The sequence below is a fragment of the Tarenaya hassleriana genome, unplaced genomic scaffold (assembly GCF_000463585.1).
Source record: "Tarenaya hassleriana unplaced genomic scaffold, ASM46358v1 Cleome33, whole genome shotgun sequence".
NCBI classification, from domain to species: Eukaryota; Viridiplantae; Streptophyta; class Magnoliopsida; order Brassicales; family Cleomaceae; genus Tarenaya; species Tarenaya hassleriana.
In genome coordinates, this window is record NW_010966459.1 from 931,475 (window position 1) to 936,569 (window position 5,095).

General features: G+C 37.4%; 2 protein-coding genes across 3 annotated transcripts in view; both read left to right on the top strand.

Annotated features, from left to right (window-relative positions):
• The first annotated feature begins 787 nt into the window (after positions 1 to 787).
• On the top strand, positions 788 to 2,473 carry LOC104821425 (transcription factor TCP14-like). The gene has a single exon (XM_010552304.1). It carries the CDS (start codon positions 981 to 983, stop codon positions 2,112 to 2,114), a length of 1,134 nt encoding a protein of 377 aa, XP_010550606.1. The 5' UTR covers positions 788 to 980; the 3' UTR covers positions 2,115 to 2,473.
• A 1,675-nt stretch (positions 2,474 to 4,148) lies between these two features.
• Positions 4,149 to 5,095, top strand: part of LOC104821427 (microtubule-associated protein RP/EB family member 1B) — a 3,597-nt gene continuing 2,650 nt past the window's right edge. The window contains exon 1 of one of the 2 annotated variants that reach the window (XM_010552306.2): positions 4,149 to 4,525. In XM_010552306.2, the coding sequence (XP_010550608.1) occupies positions 4,418 to 4,525 (108 nt within the window). In that variant the 5' untranslated portion in view covers positions 4,149 to 4,417. The remainder of the gene's footprint in view (positions 4,526 to 5,095) is intronic. The other variant, XM_010552307.1, reaches the window with a different exon arrangement.

Below are 5,095 nucleotides of genomic sequence, written 5' to 3' on the forward strand. Positions count from 1 at the left end.
ATATATATATATATATCACGTGTGTGAATAGATATATGACCATAAATTATATAAACCCAGTTATGTGCAGAACCATTAGATCTAAATAACTATTTTTTATTTAAGTAATGCAAGTAATTTTTCAACTATCTACGTAATATGTACAATCGGATGTTAATGAACAGTCACTGTCCAACTCTGCCAGGTGTTTTTATTATTCCATTTAAATCTCCATGATATATATATATATATATATATATTAATACATACAGGTGTCTAAAACATTATGATATATTATTATACGTGCAGATCGATAGTTATTTCGGTCACATACTTGCTATATGGACCAAGTGAAATGGGTCATCAAACATGATATGTTCTACTTCTTTTGCCTATAGATACATATATATATTTTATATATATATATATATTAGATTCTGGAGATCATGGGACAAACTAAAAAACGGTAAAATGAATATTAACGTACGAATAATATTATGTTATTATAGGTGTTAATTATAACATATAACATTGTTATTGGTGCGGGTACGTATTGCTATTGCTATGATCACTAATTATGATAAAAGCGTGAGATATGAAGCAATGAAAACAATTTTTATCTTTTGTTCCCTAAAGAAGAAAAAGGAAACAAAAAAGAAATGGCTTTTTTAAAAGCTCACCCAAATAAATAAATAAATATATATATATTGGTAACGGTAAATGTTATATTTATATTATATATATATATATATATATATATATATGCATCAATCAATCAAAATTCCTAATATAATTCTCACTTCTTTAGTTCCCATTCTGTGTCTCTCTCTCCGTTGCATCAATCAATTCCTAAGTTTTTATTGCAAGAAACAAGAAACCAAAGACACAAGAGTGCAATAGGACGACCCTCACACAGATCAGCAAAGCTAAACCCTAATTCATATGTACACATATTTACATAAATTGCCACTCTGCAACACAAACCATAGAGAGAGTGAGAGATGATGGACGGTGGAAATGGTCACCGGCCAACTTTCCCCTTCCAACTACTCGGAAAACGAGACTCCGACGACAAACCCTCCTCTACCGCCGCCTCCTCCATCTTCTCATTCGAACAACAACATCAACAGCCACCTCAAACGCAAACGCAGACGCAGACGCAAACGCAACCACAAGAGTCAGCCACGGCTGCCGGTAAGAAACCGCCGCCGAAGCGGACGTCGACAAAGGACCGACACACGAAGGTTGACGGTCGAGGTAGGAGGATCCGAATGCCAGCCCTATGCGCGGCTAGGGTTTTCCAGCTTACTCGAGAGCTCGGCCACAAATCCGACGGAGAAACCATAGAGTGGCTTCTCCAGCAGGCGGAGCCCGCCGTCATCGCTGCCACCGGGACCGGAACTATTCCGGCGAACTTCACCTCCTTGAATATCTCTCTCCGTTCCTCCGGCTCCTCCATTTCCCTCCCCTCCCGTTTCCACTCCGCCGCCGCCGCAGCTTACGTTAACCCTAATATTCCCTTCTCCTCCACTTCTGCTTTGTTGCAACAACAACAACGCGGGTATAATATCCATGGAAGAACCACGTCGAGTGCTTCTCTCTTCCCTGGTCTCGACACGTTCGTGCCCACAACGACGTCGTTTTTGGACTTCCACAACCCCACGAGTAGCCATCTCTTGAGCTATCCATCAGGCATACAAGCGAAACAAGAAGGTGCTTCAAGTTTGGAAGACGAATCGGAAGAGAAGAAGCGGAGGGTCGAAACAACGACGGATTTGCATCAGCATCATCATCAAAGCTATGCTTTGCAATCTAGCAACAGTGGGCCCACCACGGCTCAGATCCCCGGAAACTTCTGGATGGTCGCTGCCGCAAGTAACCACCACGCCGGCGCTGGAGTCTTGGTATCCGGCGGCAGTGGAGGAGGAGATCCCATATGGGCGTTTCCTTCTGTTAACTCCGCCTCCTCATCCACCACCCTGTCGAGCGGCTTACACCTCATGAACTTTGCCGCCGTAGCTCCTCCGCAGATGGCTGTACTTTCCGGCGAACATATATCCTCCATGATTAATACGATCAACGAAGATAACGGCGGAGGAGATGGTGAGAGTGATCATCATATCAAAGGCATATGAGTGTTCTCTCTGGCCTCAATCCATACGGACGACATGTCTCGGGCGAGTCTCCGGTGAGTGGATCACACGGCGGAGTAGGCAGAGAAGAGCAGAATGATGGTACGAGGATAGCTTGATAACTCAGGCGGCGACGGCGGTGCAAGTGTGTGCAGTGATTTCGCCGTTAATTTTTGTGTGTAGTAATTTTTTTTCCCTTGGGCAAAATAACGTGAGTTTTTTTTTACTCGATTTATTTCCGTCGCTTCTTTAGTTTTTTTTTTATTAAAAAAAAACTTAATTCCGCTATTTTTGGGGATGTGAGTGATTATATAATTTCCATCAGGTTTTTCTGATTTTGAGGAGAATGAACCCTTTTGTTATGAATCAGTCTGGAGTGTTTATTTATTTATTTATTTAATTTATTAATTTATCTAAAATCAATTCAAAAGAAACAAGTATTTTTTTTAAGCGTTTCACGTGGTACATCCTCTGTTGCTGCAGGACCGGACCAAAGTAGACTGCAGTGAAACCATTGTTTTACGCCTTTTATTATATCAAAAATACCCTTAAAATGCTACTTCTATTTCAACACCTACCCTTGTGACCATGTGACCAGGGTAGGTCTTGAAGTAGAAGTAGCATTTTAAGGGTATTTTTGATAATGCCCCCTTAAGATATACAAGGTATGAACATAATGAATTAGTGTGATCACCATAAATTTAACGTTATAATCGATAAAAATCAAAATGTGACCATACTATATTTCGGTCACATTGGTCACATGTGACCAGGGTAGGTCTTGAAGTAGAAGTAGCATTTTAAGGGTATTTTTGATAATGCCCCCTTTTAATAGTATACTATATGCTAAAGAAATGTTTCCATTTTTGTAAATCAAATTCGGATTATTAATTTTAAAATTTTGAGATGAATAAAAAATATAAATGTGTGTGTGTTTGGGATATGTTTAGTTCAGCACCGATATATATATTGTTTAAATATAATAATTGTCCCATGTAGTTGTTTTAAGATATATGGTTATGAATCTATTTCTATGATTTTATCTTTTGAAAATTTTGATTTTTTCCGTTAGGGATATTCACGGAGAAGACGTTCCGTCAACCAAGCCCACGTAGTTGACCAAACATGTTTGACCAAAAGTTCACGTGTCCTAATCACATAAGCTCCTTCATGATGACGTGGCGTATATTTACTTTAGATTTTGTTTCATTGTTATCGCAAATGCATTGACTACGTCGTTTCGTATTGTTTACATAATACATATATCATATATATGCATAATTGGAGGCAATACATTTTAGCCAAATTCTGTCGTCGTTTTTTCATCAACCTAATTTTTTTAGTATTTAATTACAAAATGCTGTCCCTTCATATTTTCTCAATCTTATGGCAAATATCCCAAAACAAATCTTAATTAACATGATTAAGTTTTATGGGATGAGAAATAATTGTTTGGCGTAATGAGATTGTGTTTGCTATATATTCACATGATAAATAATATGAATGATAAAATGTTAATTAAGGGTATTCGCCAAATAAAAGTATAAATAAATTTTAATTCTTATTGTTGTTTTTATTAATTAAATGACATATTTTATTAACTAATTTTATTTCATTTTTTTTTATACAACCCAAATTTATATCTTGTCATCTAAAAAAGAGATTTTTTAGATTAATTACATAGATAAAAACATTGAACAAACAATCTGGTGAGGCATTCTTTATAATGCTTCTGCTTCATAGTACAGATTCATTCACATAACATACATAAGGAACGATATACATATATTTATATAATATTTAGAATCTATGTTTATTAGATTCCCTTGCACATATTGAAAAAAATAAATAAATACTAGTTGGGCACCATCAGGTATATCATTATTCGATAATTATAATTATTAGTGTAAGCATATGTTTCAGAATGTATATGAATTTTCAAATGAAAATTGTAAATTAATATATCCAACAAAAGGGAAATTATAAAATAATAAAATTAAATTCGCCACGGCCACATTCGCAATTGCTGATGCCAGCCTTTCTTTGCTTCTTTTTTCGTAAGCTTTTTACCTTTTCCCTCTCCCTCTCTCCCCGTCGTTTCCTCTGCTTCAGTTTCTTTTCATAACAAGCAAGACCAACACGGATCAAATCGAAATTTAGGAGAGAAAAAGAAAAATATTCTTAGCGTATCGCATCGATTTTGCCTTTTCGGTTGATACCCATTCTCTCTATTTCCCTTATTTCATCAAGAGAAAAAAAGGGTTTCTTTCGGGGTTTTTTTTTTTTCCGGTGGGAGAGAAGAAGAAATGGCGTCAAACATTGGCATAATGGATAGCGCTTACTTCGTCGGACGAAACGAGATTCTCTCCTGGATTAACAATCGGCTTCAGCTGAATCTCTCTCGTATCGAAGAGGTATTCGTATATTTGTGAATGTGTATTGTATGCATGCCTGGCTTACAATGACGAATTTCTCACTGGCTGCATGCCAATTCGTTTGATGATGATTTGCAGATGCATTTGAATCTCTTTCCTGGGTTTTTGTCTATAATCTCGGTTGAAGGGTACCCTTGATTCTGTGCATTACATTTATGGTGACGGTGTTGGTGTTGATCTCGGGCATTCTCTGGATTATTGGGGGAAAATGTTAGGGACATGGATAAAATCTGTTCGGAAGTTGTAGCTTTGGGTTCGATTTGTTTTCATGGTCTGAAGTAGTTGTCGGTGGGGTTCTCACCCAGTTTACGTGAAACCACAATTGTGTACGGAAGAGTGGAAATTGCCTCCCATGATAGAGGGTATCCGAGGATTTCTGTTTATGTTTAAACCCTTTGGTGCTTGGGTCAGTGGTTAGTTCTGGTCTCATGCAAGTTTGAGCTTTTAGGAATCGTAGCCAATTTCTCTGTTGGAACTTGGAAGATATCAGATGAACATATATCTAGATTCTAAAACATCTAATTCGATGGCAGTTTTGGTCGGGAAGAG